This window comes from Scyliorhinus torazame, chromosome 1 (genome assembly GCF_047496885.1).
Source record: "Scyliorhinus torazame isolate Kashiwa2021f chromosome 1, sScyTor2.1, whole genome shotgun sequence".
Classification (NCBI taxonomy): domain Eukaryota; kingdom Metazoa; phylum Chordata; class Chondrichthyes; order Carcharhiniformes; family Scyliorhinidae; genus Scyliorhinus; species Scyliorhinus torazame.
Window position 1 is genome coordinate 91,474,385 of NC_092707.1, and position 16,746 is coordinate 91,491,130.

The 16,746-nt window shown below is 47.2% G+C and overlaps 1 protein-coding gene across 7 annotated transcripts in view; it reads right to left on the minus strand.

Moving 5' to 3' along the window:
- aifm3 (AIF family member 3) overlaps positions 1 to 16,746 on the minus strand; it is a 183,116-nt gene that overhangs the window by 36,466 nt on the left and 129,904 nt on the right. For all 7 annotated transcript variants that reach the window (XM_072498001.1, XM_072497999.1, XM_072497995.1 and 4 more), the window contains 5 exons: positions 9,488 to 9,618; positions 6,563 to 6,678; positions 4,548 to 4,619; positions 3,595 to 3,658; positions 2,810 to 2,886 (listed from right to left, as the gene is read on the minus strand). In XM_072498001.1, coding sequence (XP_072354102.1) covers positions 2,810 to 2,886; positions 3,595 to 3,658; positions 4,548 to 4,619; positions 6,563 to 6,678; positions 9,488 to 9,618 — 460 coding nt within the window. The remainder of the gene's footprint in view (positions 1 to 2,809; positions 2,887 to 3,594; positions 3,659 to 4,547; positions 4,620 to 6,562; positions 6,679 to 9,487; positions 9,619 to 16,746) is intronic.

Consider the following 16,746-nt stretch of genomic DNA (forward strand, 5'->3'; position numbering starts at 1 on the left):
ATCAGATGAATATGTGGCTGAAGAGATGGTGCAAGGGGGAGGGTTTCAGATTCCTTAGAACCGCTTCTGGGGGTGGTGGGAGCACTATAAACTGGACGGTCACACCTGGGCAGCACTGGGACTGATGCCCAAGGGAGGGTATGTGCTAGAGTGTTGGGGAGGGATCAAGCTAAAATGGTACGGTGATGGGAATCTATGCAAGGAGTCAGAGGAGGGGGGAAACACGGACACAAACAAAATGCAGAAAGGGGAATAAGAAAAGTGAAATCAAGGGCTAGAATCAAACAGGGCCCCAGTGAAAAAGAATGAACAGGCCAAGAAATGTAAAAATGGCAAGCCTTAAGGCTTTGTGCCTTACTGCTCAGAGGATTTGCAATATAATGGGTGAATATTGCACAAATTGATGTAAACAGATATAATACAGTCAGGATTACAGTGATATGCCTCCAGGTTGCCCAGCGAACATTGAACATTCAGGGGTATTCAGTATTTAGGAAGAAAAAAAAGAAAAAGATTGCAGTGCTGGTTAAAAAGGAAACTAACGCAATAGTGAGGAAGGATATTAACTTTGATGATGTGGAATCTGTGAGAGTAAAGCTGAGAAATACCAAGGGGCAAAAACGTTAGTGGGGATTGTATACAGAACCCCAAACTGTAGTGGTGATGTTGGGACTGGCATGGAACAGGAAATTAGGGACACATACGATAAAGGAACCAACAAGAGAATGGGTCATCCTAGTCTGGGTATTGTGTAATGAGAAAGTAATAATTGGCAATCAAGGTGTGCTAAGCCCCTTGAGGATGAGCGACCATAATATGACAGAATTTGTTATCAAGGTGGCGAGTGACTAGGGCCTGAATCTAAATAAAGGAAACTATGATGGTATGGGGCACAAGCTGGCTATGATGGATTATGGAACATCACTGAAAGGGATGACAGTGGATAGGAAATGGCAAGCAATCAAAATGGGCATGGGTGAAGTGCAACAATTGTTCATTCCTGTCTGGCACAAACATAAAAATGAAATGGTGGCCAAACCATGACTTACAAGGGAAATTAGAGATAGTATTAGATCCAAGAAACAGGTATACTATCTAGCCAGGAAAAACAGCAGATGTGTGGATTTGGAGCAATTTAGAATTCGGCAAAGGAGGACAAAGGGATCGATTAAGAAGCACAAAACAGAGTACAAGAGTAAGCTTGCAGGGAACATAAAAACTGAGTATAAAAGCTTCTATAGGTATGTGAAGAGATAAAGATTGGTGAAGACAAATGTAGGTCCCAGACACTCAGAAACAGGGGATTTTATAATGGGAAACAAAGAAATGGCCGACAAACTAAATGCATATTTTCATTCACAAAGGAGGACATAAATAATGTACCAGAAATGCTTGTGAATACATTGTACAGAATTTGTTTTCCCTGAAATTGTCAAGGCTGGGAGTGCGAGGGAAGAACTGAAGGAAATCAGTATTAGTAGAGAAATGGTTGGGGGAAATTGATGGGGTTGAAGGCCAATAAATCCCTAGGGCCTGATAATCTACATCCCATTGGATTCATTGATAGTCATCTTCCAAGATTCTATGGACTCTGAAACAGTTCCTATAGATTGGTCAGCAGCTAATGTAACCCCACTATTTAAAAAGGAAGGTAGAGAGAAAACGGAATTATAGACCAGTCAGCCTGATGTCAGTAGTGGGAAAAATGTTGGAGCCCATTATAACAGATTTAACAGCAGAGCACTTAGAAAACACTGGCAGGATCGGACAGAGTCAGCATAGATTTACAAAAAAAAAAATCACGCTCAACAAATCTGGAATTCTTCAAGGATGCAAATAGTAACGTTTTTTTTCTGCTTTTTATAAATTGAGAGTACGCAATTAATTTTTTCAAATTAAAGGGGCAATTTAGCGTGGCCAATCCACTTACCCTGCACATCTTTGGGTTGTGGGGGTGAAACCCACACAAACACGGGTAGAAGTGCAAACTCCACACGGACAGTGACCCAGAGCCGGGGTCGAACCTCGGACCTCGGCGCCCTGAGGCAGCAGTGCTAACCACTGCACCACCATGCTGCCGTTGTAACTAGTAGAGTAGACAAGGGGAAGCCAGTGGATGTGATTTATTTGGACTTTCAGAAGGCTTTTGACAGAGTCCCTTTTAAGAGATTAGTGTGTAAAATTAAAGCGCATGAGAGTGGGGTTAGTGTATTGAGATGGACTGGAAGGACGGGTGTGTTGAGAATATGTCAGGTATGAGCTGAAGAATGAACACATCAGGAGAGTGCAACCAATTGCCTCATAAGTGTCAGGAAGGACCCCATGTGAATGAAGAATCACAAACACAAGGCTTAACATGATTTTTCTTTTCAATATATTTGTTCCTGGGATGTTGGTAGTATTGGTTGGATGGCATTTATAGCTATCTTTGGTTCCACGAACAGGGACTGGCCTTCTCCAACTGGTGACGATGTAACTCCTTTGATGTTGAATGAAACTGGCGGCTTGCTTTACCACAACTGAAGAATATAAATAGTTAATCTTGTAGGGTAGAAGGAGTTCACTTCCCTGGAATACATTCGTGAACCAGTTAGGTTTTGGTGACAGCATTGGTGGTGAATTTATTTCTGGTCTGCAAATCATTTAATTTATTGAATTCCATTTCTCACCTTGCGATGGCAAAATTGGAATTCATGATCCTTAAGTTTGTTATCCAGTACCATAGTGACTGCACTACTACAGGCAAAGAACCCTCATCCCTCATGGATACAAGACCCTATTTGTGGCTTAGGCCTCCTATGCATATTACCTTATTGACAGGAAGGAACCCTTTAGAATCCATATTGATGCCACTCTGTTTCAGGAATGATGTAGCTGGCACAACCCCTACAGAGGAAGATTAAGAATCATGATCCATGAGGAGTCATTCGACAAGACAATATTCATTGAAAGTGCCCACACCCCAATGTAGAGAACTTTATTCACTTTGTTTTAAATGCATGGCCAGTTCACATCTTTAACGGCTACTTCAGCATCCAAAGAGAAAGATTGGGAACATGGCGATCACTACGCACGTTGGAAGGTGCTTTACACCAGCTTCTGTTGTGCAGCCCAAGCTGTTCACTCTCTCTTGGTCACTGTGAGAGTCTTTCCCTCATTGTCTCCTCGAGTCAGCATGAGACTTCCCTCCTTCAACATTTCATAGGGGTCACCATCACCCACCTTGTGTGAAAGTGATGGGATCAGCTAAGTGAGTCGCTGGTTTTATTTTCATTGAAGGGAATGGGGAGTAAAATCTGAACCCGTCAGTTTGTCAAAGGGCGGGTTAGATTAAAAACGTCCCCCACAGTGTTCTCCCTCCCTATCTCCTATGTGTTTCCCATGTATGTGTCCCATGTATGTGTTGATGAATTTGCACCATTAAAGAAGGGGATTCCTGAATATACTACACTCAGGACGACACACAGCCGATAGGACAGCCACCGAGGTGAAGGTTAAATTGGAGAGAGTCATTATCCTCACTCTCAGCCATGGGTGAGAAGAAAATCTGAACTGTTTAGTTAGAACCCATGTCATTCCGGAAGTCACACTTACCAATTCCAACCACACAGACATCTGCTCGGAGGATTTTCCCACTTTTCAGAACAACTTCTTTCACCTTCGTTGAGATAGAACAGAAACAGTCAGTTGTTGGACTATTCAGTGAGTGCAACACATTCAGGGAGAAGCTTGTTTCTTTGGAAGTCTGAGGCTTGGGTATTTTTTCTCCTAATTCGCTTTCAGCAAGGCCTCCTCAGCCAAGAGAGTGGGCAGTGAGGGGATGAACCATTCTCAGGCATCTGCCAAAGCTGCTGTGCAACCAGCCTGGTCGCCCCCTTTTCTATGGCCCTAAATTTGTTGGCTATATTCAAAGAGCACACTGGGTACCACGTCATACATATTCATTTCCACTTTGTGCATTCCCCGATGCAAATCACACTGGGTACATCTCATGGTCCTCAGCTTAAGTCTGATATCTCACCAAACACTTGGGAACACCACCACCTGCAAGTTTCCCTCCAAGCTACACACCATCCTGACTTGGAAATAGAACACCATTCCTTCACTGTTGTTGGATCAAAATTCTGGAACTCCCTTCCTCAACCGCACTGTTGCTGTTCAAACACCACATGGACTGCAGCAGTTCAAGAAGGCAGCTCACCATTACCTTCTCAAGGGCATTTATGGGATAGGCAATAAATGGTGGCCTAGCAAGTGACGTCCGCATCCCATAAATTAAATTTTTAAACCACAAGCACTTTACTTCCTATTGCTGTCTCCGTATGATGCAAACTGTCCCCATTACTTCCTCCACTGTGTTGCTGCTGCATAATCAGTGCACAGCCAAGGTGAGGAATGCTCCATGAGACACCTCTCTCCCACCCAACATCCTGACTTATGATTCCAGCACAAGGCACTTCAAACATGGCAGTGCTAATTATAACTGTGAATAGACATGAGGAAAGAGGACAATGCTCACAAAATATCTCAAGGTCCTGTTTCAGTACCTTTCCATCCTGCCCCCGCAGCTCTGAGACCTCATTCTGGAGATAGAACTTCACCCGGTTGGTCTCAAACATCTGTGTTACAGAAAAGAAAGTGAGCACTGAGTAGGATCAATCTTAATACTATCATCGCTGATTATAGAGTCTGACTGCACAATCCAGTCACTCACTGTAGGAATATCATGCCATCACGGCTGAGTGTTTACTTAAGACCATAAGACATAGGAGTGGAAGTAAGGCCATTCGGCCCATCGAGTCCACTCCACCATTCAATCATGGCTGATTTCAACTCCATTTACCCGCTCTCTCTCCATAGCCCTTAATTCCTCGAGAAATCAAGAATTTATCAACTTCTATCTTAAAGACACTCAACGTCCCGGCCTCCACCGCCCTCTGTGGCAATGAATTCCACATACCCACCAGTCTCTGGCTGAAGAAATTTCTCCTCATCTCTGTTCTAAAGTGACTCCCTTTTATTCTAAGGCTGTGCCCCCGGGTCCTAGTCTCCCCTGCTAATGGAAACAACTTCCCTACATCCACCCTATCTAAGCCATTCATTATCTTGTAAGTTTCTATTAGATCTCCCCTCAACCTCCTAAACTCCAATGAATATAATCCCAGGATCCTCAGACGTTCATCATATGTTAGGCCTACCATTCCTGGGATCATCCGTGTGAATCTCCGCTGGACCTGCTCCAGTGCCAGTATGTCCTTCCTGAGGTGTGGGGCCCAAAATTGCTCACAGTATTCTAAATGGGGCCTAACTAATGCTTTATAAAGCTTCAGAAGTACATCCCTGCTTTTATATTCCAAGCCTCTTGAGATGAATGACAACATTGCATTTGCTTTCTTAATTACGGACTCAACTTGCAAGTTTACCTTTAGAGAATCCTGGACAAGGACTCCCAAGTCCCTTTGCACTTCAGCATTATGAATTTTGTCACCGTTTAGAAAATAGTCCACGTCTCTATTCTTTTTTCCAAAGTGCAAGACCTCGCACTTGCCCACGTTGAATTTCATCAGCCATTTCTTGGACCACTCTCCTAAACTGTCTAAATCTTTCTGAAGCCTCCCCACCTCCTCCATACTACCTGCCCCTCCACCTATCTTCGTATCATCGGCAAACTTAGCCAGAATGCCCTCAGTCCCGTTATCTAGATCGTAAATATATAAAGAGAACAGCTGAACTTGAGAAAAGAGAAAAGAGAACTTGATTCATTTGCCATGCAAAAAAGTCTAGAACATTTATGTTCATAAAATGACATTCAATCTTGGCCATTTTAGGTTTGGTTTCTGCCAGAGCAGCAGAATTTGTATCTCTTACAGAGTGGCTTCTATACAACAGTTAACTTTAACAACAGAATTACCTTTGTGATTCTGCGCATCGTTAAACATTACTCAACATTTCTGGAAAGCTTTTTCTCTTTAGCGGACTTCCTGACCTCGGGATATTCCATTGCATTTTACACCCAATTAATTCATTTTGATAACCACTGTTGTAACGTAGGGAACACATGGCCAATCTGTGCACAGCAAGATCCCACAAAGAGCAATGTGATCATGACAAGATGATCTGTCGAATTTGGTTGAAATCAATCTTGGCCCAGGACACCAGGGAGAAATAATATTCTGAGATCCTTTATGTCCAGCTGGCAGTGCCTCAGTTTAATATCTCATCTGAAAGATGGCACCTCTGACAATATGGCAATACCTCAGCATTGCATCGAAAGCTTGAATATTGGAAGTAAGGCTTGATCTCATAGGATTCTGACTCTGAGACGAGAGTGCTACCACTGTCATGCCAATGTCGATGATGGCAACTGACTTAAGGGGTAAAAAAATCAACGGTGAATCAACTTATTCACAAAACCATTTAAGGTTCTGTCCTTTAACTACTGAAGATCATTCCACTGATGTCCTAGTCCATCTGAAGGCATCACTCCAACAAACAAACTCAATCAGTGCTCTAGACGTGCACTCGTCAGCCAGTTACGTCTCCATTGCCTACCCTCACTTACTTTCATAATTGACCGTCCAACCTTCTCTCCCAGCACCTTCCTGAAGGGAATGTTTTCAATCCCGATGACAGACACTGAGTGGGCTTTATCAGTGAGGTAGGCGGCTACTTCCATCCCTGAGGAAAATAAATAATTCTGTAATCTTCATCATCAAGCATAACTTTTAAACTCTGCTGAAGATTACTTCCGAATTCTAAAGCTGAAACTATTTTGTTGAGCATTTTTTTAAATTAGCCAGGTCTGATCTGTTCTTCTTCCTGTGGATTTTGCACTCCATAATGCATTATTGGGATTGAATCAAGCCACCCCTGACATGATGGAAATATTTATGCTGATGGCTGTAAAGGTCCTGTGAGATACAACTTTGGTACAAGACCACAACACTCAAATAAATATGATTCAGCATAAATTGGCAGCGCGGTGGTAATCCTGGTTTAAATGGGATGTAGAAATGTCACACTGGTGCCATAGCATTGTAAAGGGAGGCCATTTGGACCATCAAGTCTATGCTGGCTCTCTGTAGAGCGATGTAGTCGACCCCATGTTGTTCCTACCAAAATGCATCACCTCACACTTCTCTACATTGAATTTCATCTGCTACCTATCTGCCCACTCCACCAACTTGGCTATGTCCTCTTGAAGTTCTACACTCCCTCCTCACATGTTCACAATGCTGTTAAGTTTTGAATCATCTGCAAATTTTTTAATTGTTCCCTGCACACCAAGTTCTAGATCGTTAATATATATCAGGAAAAGCAAGGGCCCTAATGCCGACCCCTGGGGAATTCCAATACAAACCTTCCTCCAGCCCAAAAAATAACTATTACTCACTGGTTCCTCTTTCGCAGCCAATGTTGTATCAGCGTTCCTACTGTCCCTTTTATTCTATAAACTATAACATTTCTCACTAGTCTTTAGTGTGGCATTATTTTGAATACCTTTGGAAGTCTATGTACACCACATCAACAGCATTACCCTCATCGACCCTATCTGTTACCTCTTCAAAAACCCCCAGCAAGTTAGTTACGCACGATTTTTACGCAAAGAGTAGTGAGGCCGTGGAATGCCCTACCTGCTGCAGTAGTGAACTCGCCAACATTGAGGGCATTTAAAAGTTTATTGGATAAACATATGGATGATAATGGTATAGTGTAGGTTAGATGGCTTTTGTTTCGGTGCAACATCGTGGGCCGAAGGGCCTGTACTGCGCTGTATTGTTCTATGTTCTATGATTTCCCCTTTAGAAATCCAAGCTGGTTCTTCCTAATAAACCCACATTTTTCCAATTGATTATTAATTCCATCCCGAATAATTGTTTCTAGAAGCTTCCCACCACCAATGTTTTTCATGTTTTCGCTTTCGGACAGGGCTGTTAATTATCCAGCCATTCATATTACCTCTGGACAAATGCTTTGTCTCTCTACTACAACTGTTACAAATGTTTTTGCCTTTTGTTCCATGGCATCTTTGTTCTTCCTCTTCCCCCCCAACTCACCCCAATCCACTTTCAATGGCATAAAACCCATCACATTTCAAGCCTCCTCAGAACATATTCAACTCAAAACAGTAACTCTGTTTCTCTCTCCAAAAATTCTATCAGACCTGCAGAGTATTTCTGGTGTTTTCTGTTATTATTTCACTATAATGTACTTAACAGCCATTGTTGGAGCAGAGTAAAGTGAACTTTATTGTAGATCAACGGGGAGTGTTGCTCGGTCAGTGTTTATGGAGGTTTGATTTGTAGGTTAAATCCAGGTTAAATCCTGTCCCTCCTGAGCTGAATATTGCTCACCTTCCAGCACTGGGACTACTGACCTTGATGATAACTGGATATATATTTTAACATGGTGAGCGTGATTTAACTAAATGGGATCAAAGTCCCACAGTGAGCGTGTTTAGCCGCGTGTTTCCCAGCACTCACAATGCCGACAAACAACTCTATCAAACGTCACCCGGGTTAGATATGGGCCCTCAGCAGGGGTCGCACAGCCGAGGCCAATCAGAGCCCTGTTTTCTGCACTGAAGAGCTCTACTTGCATGAATTCCTCAGTGTAGCGAGAGATCAGGACACCATTTTTAAATGGGGCCGATCTCTGGAGCTCCTGATGCAAACCCCAACGCCCCAATTCATTTTGAGCCGCCCCCCCCCCCCCCCCAAGCACCCTTCCAACACCCACTCAGACCACTCCTGACCCGATTGCTGCCATGCAAAAAATGCCAGCTTGGCACCTTGGCAGTGCCAGGCTGGCACCCAGATGGCACTGCCATAATGCCAGGTTGACAGTGTGCCAGGGTTCCCATGGCACCATAAGTGCCAGGGTACCACCCTGTCCAGAGAGCAATTACCTGGGGGCCTCCGATTCCCTGGGAGACCCCCAAGAGTGCCGTTCCATCTGGTCCCCATTTGTGGAGACCAGTACTGAATGGTGCTCGCCCAGGGTCTCTGAGGCGAAGGGGATAGATCCCAACGCTTCAGGTGCCTCCGGAAGCTGCATATTGAAGTGAAATTAGTTGCCCCGCTCTAATGTGCAGATTTAACAAAACGTGATCCCAGCCACAATGGACGGGATTCACATCACCACGTCCCGCAGTTCTCGTGAGGCATTGCGAACCGGGTAGATCCCGGGAGTGGGTTCTCCCGGCTTCTATCGCCCACTTCGTGCCGCATTTTTGGATGTTGCGTAGCCGTTCGATCGCGACCGGTGAGTATGTTATCTTATTAACCCATTATTACAGCGACTTTAAAAGTGAGAAATGTTATCGTTCATAGAATAAAAGTTGTGTTTTAACTTTGCAAGTATTTGCAAGTGAATTTGAAAAGGTTATTCCAACAATCAGGAAGTTAAATTGTGAACTTAAATACTGTCTAGGAATCCTAATTTGGTACTGACAGGCTGGGTGGTAAGGTTGTTCAGAACGTCATACCTATGAAAGAAGCTCCCACTATAACAGCGTTCCTGTCGTTGGCCAGTTTTGCAATGCAGTTCGCATCCTCAGGCGTCCTGAGCTGGTAAACATTCTCCAGGTCTGCCCCTTGACACTGAAGTGGTTTTGGCCTGAAATGCAAGGAATGAAGTTGTGACTCTGACGATGAATCCTCCTGAGGCAAGGTTAGTGCAGGAAGTTGAGATTGAGTTAGGTAGCTCTTCTCCAACTAGCATAAACATGATGGGCCAAGTGGCCTCATCTATTCCAAAAACTTTCCTAGATTTCTATAATGTTCTATGCCATTCTGTATGGTTCCCACTCCACTCACTCAGATCAAAGATTCCAAAGTTACCCAGAAACTGAACAGGCCAAACTACCCTCCCTTAAATGCATTCACCCCCGAAAAAAGATGCAAAACATCTACCACATGCATCTCCTTTAACAGAAGACAGCCAGATTGGAGGATTCAAAAATTATTAGTTAGGCCTCAGCTGCAGGAACGTGTCCAAATCAGCCCACAGCAATTTAGGAACGATGTCATGGTCTTCGAAAAAGTGCAGTGGGGGTTTATCAGAATGGTGCCAAGGCTGTGAAACTTTTTTTTAATATGAACATTTTATTGAGGTATTTATGGTTTTACAACAACAACAAAATAAACAATGTACATGAAAATATAAACATAGTGCAAAAGCCGTCTTCCTCCCTTACAGGTCCCACCTTTACTAACCCCCTACTCTAAACTAAGCTAACCCCCACCCCCACCCCACTTCTGCTGATGGCTAATTTTCCCCAAAGAAGTCGACGAACGGCTGCCACCTCCGGGCGAACCCTAACAGTGACCCTCTCAAGGCGAACTTGATTTTCTTCAAGCAGAGAAAGCTAGCCATGTCAGTTAGCCAGGTCTCTGTCATCGGGGGCTTTGGGTCCCTCCAAGCTAATAGTGTCCATCTCCTGGCTACCAGGGAAGCAAAGGCTGGAACGTCTGCCTCTTTCTCCTCCTGGATTCCCGCGTCTTCCGACACTCCGAAAATCGCCACCTCTGGTCTCGGTGCCACCCTTGTTTTTAATACCCTGGACATGACATCTGCAAACCCCTGCCAGAATCCCCTAAGCTTCGGGCATGCCCAGAACATTTGGACATGGTTCGCTGACCCTCCCGCACACCTTGCGCACCTATCTTCTACCCCAAAGAACCTGCTCATCCGGGCAACTGTCATGTGGGCCCAGTGAACGACCTTAAATTGTATCAGGCTGAGCCTGGCACATGTTGTGGACGCGTTGACTCTGCTCAACTCGTCCGCCCAGAGACCATCCTCTATCTCTCCTCCTAACTCCTCTTCTCACTTGCGTTTCAGCTCCTCGGTCTGCGTCTCCTCTGACCCCATGAGTTTGTTGTAAATGTCAGAAACCCTCCCTTCTCCCACCCACACTCTGGAAACTACCCTGTCCTGAATCCCCCTTGGTGTAGGAGCGGGAAGGTTGAAACCTGCCTGCGTAGGAAGTCCCGCACCTGCAGGTACCTAAACTCATTTCCCCTCACCAATCCAAATTTCTCCTCCAGCTTCCCAGGCTAGAAAAGCTCCCCTCTGTAAACATATCTCCCATCCTCTCAATCCCTGCTCTCTGCCATCTCTGGAACCCTCCATCCAGCCTTCCCGGGGCAAACCGGTGATTATTACAGATTGGAGACCACACCGATGCTTCCTCCGCTCCCACATGCCTCTTCCATTGCCCCCAGCCCCTCAGGGCCGCCACCATCACAGGGCTGGTGGAGTACCGTGCCGGCGGGAATGGCAGAGGAGCCGTTACTAATGCCCCCAAACTGGTGCCCTTGCATGATGCCGCCTCTATATGCTCCCATACCCACCCTCCCCCACCACCCACTTCCTGATCATGGCTATATTCGCCGCCCAATACTAATTACTAAAGTTCGGCAGCGCCAGTCCGCCCTCCCCCCGGCTCCGCTAAAGCATCCCCTTTTTACTCGCGGGGTCTTACCCGCCCATACAAAGCCAGTGATCACCTTATTGACCCGTTTAAAGAAGGTCCGTGGAATAAAGATGGGGAGACACTGAAACACAAACAGGAATCTCGGGAGGACCGTCATTTTCACTGTCTGCACCCTCCCAGCAAGTGACAACAGAAGCGCGTCCCACCTTCGGAAATCGTCCTTCATTTGGTCTACTAATCGGGCCAAATTTAACTTATGTGGCCGTTCCCATTCCCGCGCCACATAGAGGCCTAGATACCGAAAGCTTCCCCCTACCACCCTAAAAGCCAGCTCCCCCAATCGCCTCTCCTGCCCCCTTGCCTGGACTGCAAACATCTCACTTTTCCCCATATTTAGTTTACACCCCGAAAACCGGCCAAATTCCCCCAGAATCCTCATAATTTCTTCCATCCCCTCTAGTGGGTCCGAAACATACGCAGGTCGTCTGCGTAAAGCGAGACTGTGTTCCACTCCCTCCCGGACCAGCCCCTTGAGGCTCTCAGCGCAATTGCCATCGGCTCTATGGCTAATGCGAACAGCTGTGGGGAGAGGGGCATCCCTGTCCCGTGTTCCGATGCAGCCTGAAATAGTCCGATGTTGACCTGTTCATCCTTACGCTCGCAACAGGAGCCTGATCAACAGCCTGACCCAGTCAATAAAGCCCCGCCCAAATCCAAACCTCCCCAGTACCTCCCACAGATATTCCCATTCCACACGATCAAAAGCCTTCTCTATGTCCATTGCGACCACTACCTCCACATCCCTACCTTCTGGGGGCATCATAATCACATTTAACAACCTTGTTACATTGGCGGCCAACTGGCTACCCTTAACAAACCCTGTCTGGTCCCCCCCAATCACGTCCGGAACATAGTCTTCAATCCTAGAGGGCAAAACTTTGGCCAGCAGTTTGGCATCCACATTTAGTAGGGATATTAGCCTGTAGGACCCGCATAGCTTGGGGTCGTTGTCCCGCTTCAGGATCAATGAGATAGTGGCCTGTGACATCGTCGGGGGAAGCACCCCACATTCCCTTGCCTCATTGAATGTCCTCATCAACAGCGACCCCAATATCGCAGAGAACTTTTTATAGAACTCCACTGGGTACCCGTCCAGCTCCGGGGCTTTACCCGACTGCATGGCCTTCAGTCCCTCTGCTATTTCCTCCAACCCGATTGGAGCCCCCAGCCTTTCTACCAACCCCCGTCCACCTTCGGGAAATTCATCCCCCCTAAAAGGTGCCTCATCCCCTCCGGCCCAGCTGGGGCTCCAACTCATACAACCTACTGTAAAACTCCTTGAACGACTTATTAACCCCTGCTGAATCATAGAATTTACAGTGCAGAAGGAGCCATTCAGCCCATCGAGTCTACACCGGCTCTTGGAAAGAGCACCCTACCCAAGCCCACACTTCCACCCTATCCCCATAACCCAGTAACCCCACCCAACACCAAGGGCAATTTTGAACACGAAGGGCAATTTATCATGGCCAATCCACCTAACCTGCACATCTTTGGACTGTGGGAGGAAACCGGAGCACCCGGAGGAAACCCACGCACACACGGGGAGGATGTGCAGACTCCACACAGACAGTGACCCAAGCCGGAATCGAACCTGGGACCCTGGAGCTGTGAAGCAATTGTGCTATCCACAATGCTACCATGCTGCCCGACCAGGTTGCGATACCCGTTCTTTACTTTCCCTATCTCCCTGACTGCCTCCCTCTTTCTAAGCTGCCGCGCAAGCATTCTGCTGGCCTTCTCCCCATGTTCATAGATCACCCCCCTCGCCTTCCTCAGCTGCTCCACCGCCCTCCCTGTAGTTAACAAGCCAAACTCCGTCTGTAGCCTCCGTCGTTCCCTTAAAAGCCCTGCTTCTGGGGTCCCCGCATATTTCCTGTCGACCTGAAATATCTCCTTTGTCAGTCGGTCTGTATCTGCTCTGTCTGCCTTCTCCCTGTGGGCCCGTATCGAGATCAGCTCCCCTCTAACCACCGCCTTCAATGCCTCCCAGACCACCGCCGCCGAAACTTCACCTGTGTCATTGACTTCCAGGTAGTTCTGAATACATTTCCTCAGCCGCCCGCACACCTCTTCATCAGCTAAAAGTCCCACGTCCACTGCGGGCGCTGGGTACTCTCCTTGCTAATCTGTAGGTTTACCCAGTGCGGGGCATGATCTGAGATTGTGATCGCCGAATAGCCCGTGTCCACTACCCGGTCAGTAGAGCCCTGTTCAAAATAAAAAAATAAATCCGGGAGTACACTTTATTCACGTGTGAGTAGAAGGATAATTCCTTCACTCTCGGCTGCCCAAATTTCAATGGGTCCACCCCCCCACCATTTGCTCCATGAACCCCTTTAGCTCCTTCGCCATTGCTGGCACCCTGCCCGTCCTCGAGCTCGACCGGTCTAACCCAGAGTCGATAACTGTGTTAACGTCCCCTCCCATGACCAGATTATGCAAATCCAGGTCCGGGATCTTCCCAACATCCTCTTTATAAACTCCACATCATCCCAATTTGGTGCGTACAGATTCACTACTACTACCAGCAACCTTTCCAGCTTTCCACTGACCATAATGTACCGGCCTGCCACATCCACAACTATTCCTCCCGCCTCAAATAGCACTCGCTTATTAATCAGGATTGTGACCCCTCTAGTCTTCGAGTCCAGCCCCGAGTGAAAAACCTGTCCGACCCATCCCTTCCTTAATCTAATCTGGTCAGTTACTCTAAGGTCTCCTGCAAGGTTACCATCTTCAATCTTCAGTCCCTTCAAATGCGCGAACACGGGAGCCCTCTTAACCGGCCCATTTAGCCCTCTCACATTCCATGTGATCAGCCTAGTTGGGAGGATGATCGCCGTCCCCCCCTTCGCCGATCAGCCATCACCTTTCTTGGGCCAGTCTCCAGCCCGCGCCCCACGCATCCGACTGCCCGCCCTCAGGCAGCCTCCGCGCCCGACCTCCTTTCTGTCCCACAGCAAACGTCCCTCCTCCGTCAGCAGAACATTTCCCCCCCCCCGCTCCCCCGAGTAACAGCACTATGTAAACCAACCCCTTCAACAAGCATAACACCTGCTCACCCCCCACTATGCTTCCGTGAGCTAGCCTGCCCTGCTAGCTTGGTGACCCCTGCCCATGGCACCAGACATTCTCACACCTATTGTTTCCCCCCCCCCCCCCCCCCCCCGGGGCTCGGACACACATATTCAAAAGAAGAACAATCCCAACACAATTGCCTGAAAAGAAAACACGAAAAACAAAGAAAAGATCAAACGGAAGATCCAACATCTAACAAACACACCTCCATCCCCCATCAGTGCAAATGTAAACATTAACTCACTCAGCTCTGCAACAGGCCACAAATCAATACAGAAGACATTACAGCTAACGTCCAAAAAACAAGAAACTTTTTTAACATGAGCGCTGCAGCAAAGTTCAAAGACCTCAGGCCGCCTCCAGTCCTTTCCTTTTCGCGAAGTCCATCGGTTCCTCGGGCGACTCAAAATAAAAATGTTGCTCCTCATACATGACCCAAAGACGGGTCGGATACAGCAGTCCAAACTTCACCTTTTTCTTAAAAAGGGTCGACTGTATCTGATTGAACCCCGCTTTTCTCCTAGGTACACCCGCACTCAGATCCTGATAGATCCGCAGGATACTGTTCTCCCATTTACAGCTCCGTGTCTGCTTGGCCCACTGTAAAATACGCTCCTTGTCCAAGTATCTGTGGAATCTCACCACCATTGCCCTCGGGGGATCCCCCACTTGCGGCTTCCTCGCGAGCGCTCTGTGAGCCCTGTCCACCTCCAAGGGTCGGGAGAACGTCCCATCCCCCAGTAACTTCTCGAACATGCCCGCTATGTATGCCCCAGTGTCCGCTCCTTCGGACCCCTATTCTCTAGGTCCTCCACCTTCTTCAGGAGCCTTTTCTGCTGGTCTCCCACCATCCCCACCTCCAACTCCACCGCAGTTTGATGTTCCTCCTGCTCAGCCAGCGCCTTCTCTACTTTCTGGATCGCCCAGTCTTGGGCATCCAGCCTAAGTTCCAGCCGCGCAATCGATTCTTTAATCGGGTCCAAGCATTCCTGTTTCTGCTTGGCGAAGCCCTCCTGAATAAACTGCATCAGCTGATCCGTCGACCCTTGAGTCGACAAGCCAGGACTCCGATCGTCCGCCATGCTTTCTCCCGCTGCAGCCTCAGCCCAAGCCTTCTCTGTTCATCTGATTGTTCCTTTGCGAGCCTCTCCATGCACCGATGTAGGAATCCACTCCACAATTGCCTCCACCATCAATTTACCGAATCAAGTCCAACAACAAACAGGGGAGGAGGTCCAAAGGTCCGACCCGAGCGGGAGCCACCAAATGTGCGACCTACTCCTTCAGAGCCGCCACCGGACGTCTCGGCTATTAAACTTCAACGGTGTGGAGAAGCTGAGATTTTTTTCCTTTTTTTAAGAGCCTGAAGGGGAGATATAATATTGAGGTGTTCAAAATCATGAGGGGTTTGATAGAGATAATAAGGAGAAGTTCTTTCCACAAGGCCGGAGAATCAGTAACCAGATGACATGGATTTCAGTTAATCAGAAGGCGGAGAAGAAGAATGTTTTTACACAACGAGTCATTATGATGTGGAATATCCTGTCTGAAAGGATGATGGAACCAGATTCAATAATAACATTCAAAGAAGAACTGGATGAATACTTGACGAGAAAAGAATGTCCTGGATATGGGGAAAGAGCAGTGGTGAGAGGCGAATTTGCTAACTCCATGAGTTGACACGGGTACCATTGGTGACATGGCTGTACGTTTGTGCGTCTTTTGAGGGTGGGGTTGATACAGGGAGTGTACATATAAACCCCCCAAAACTTCAGTCAAGTCAAATTAATGGTGTTCAACCTTTCAAACATGAAGCCAATTCCAAAGTGGCTACTTCCAGACTGGGCAGCACAGTAGCACTGTGGATAGCACAATTGCTTCACAGCTCCAGGGTCCCTGGTTCGATTCCGGCTTGGGTCACTGTCTGTGCGGAGTCTTGCACGTCCTCCCCGTGTGCGCGTGGGTTTCCTCCGGGTGCTCCGGTTTCCTCCCACAGTCCAAAGATGTGCAGCTTAAGTGGATTGGCCGTGATAAATTGCCCTTAGTGTTGGGTGGGGTTGCTGGGTTGTGGGGATAGGGTGGAGGTGTTGACCTTGGGTAAGGTGCTCTTTCCAAGAGCCGGTGCAGACTCGATAGGCCGGGTGGCCTCCTTCTGCACTGTAAAT